We start from the raw sequence: 852 nt of genomic DNA on the forward strand, positions 1-852 counted from the left end.
TCGGGCGGCATGAGGCACGGGACGCTGCGGAAGGCGGACAGTTTCGAGGGGCACGAGGAGGCAGTGAAAACATTGGTGGCAGCTGTCCAGGAGACAAGAATATTAAGGCGAAAGAAAACTAAATGATCAACTTTGAACATAATTTATAAAATGTTCATGTTTTTACAGTTGTATTTCCAAGCTTATCATCGCCTGCAGCAGAGAAAAACTGCATTTTTTTTCTTCCTATTAAGTCGATAAAGTGTTGATCAATCAAAACAGTAGTCTGCCTAATATGTGATCCTCATTTTCATGAATAGGAAAACAAACGAAAGAAGAAGAAGAAAAAGTTTAAAACGAGATTACGAAAAAAAGAAAGTTACCAAAGAGTTCATGCTACTCGTGCAGGTGTGTCGTGTTAAACAGTTTTTGATAAAAGTTAAGGAGTTTAGATATATCTTGGGTAACTGCTAGAGACAAGGAAATAGTTATGTTGGCGAAGTGTAGGTGTAAGTGAAAAAAAAAAAATAATAAAATTTAAAAATAATCAGTGACAGTGTTACAGTACATGTTGTGCTTACATGGTTGTGACTAACAGTTGTACAGAATCGAGAGCAAGTTAGATGACGCAGACAGAGCGCAAGTGAAATTTCGCAGATTTGAACAAACATCAAGTTGTATCCGACTTAGCTGATCTTCATCGTCGTCTCAAACACCGTGGTATTTTTTATGAAGGGTTGATATAAGTGTGAGGGTCTGTAAGAGTGTATTTCTACATTATAGTAAAAGCTGGCCTCAAATAGATACCGATTTCGGGTGCTTTTAACAGGCCAATAACAAACACATTATGTTATATACTTTGTTCATGAAAAA

General features: G+C 37.0%; 1 protein-coding gene across 1 annotated transcript in view; it reads left to right on the top strand.

Annotated features, from left to right (window-relative positions):
- LOC119588118 overlaps window positions 1-846 on the top strand; it is a gene marked incomplete in the record, with an annotated part of 60132 nt that extends 59286 nt beyond the window's left edge. Inside the window, 1 exon segment of the mRNA XM_037936826.1 lies at window positions 1-846. Coding sequence (XP_037792754.1) covers window positions 1-126 — 126 coding nt within the window.
- Window positions 847-852: the final 6 nt, after the last annotated feature.

Source organism: Penaeus monodon, chromosome 23 (assembly GCF_015228065.2).
Source record: "Penaeus monodon isolate SGIC_2016 chromosome 23, NSTDA_Pmon_1, whole genome shotgun sequence".
NCBI classification, from domain to species: Eukaryota; Metazoa; Arthropoda; class Malacostraca; order Decapoda; family Penaeidae; genus Penaeus; species Penaeus monodon.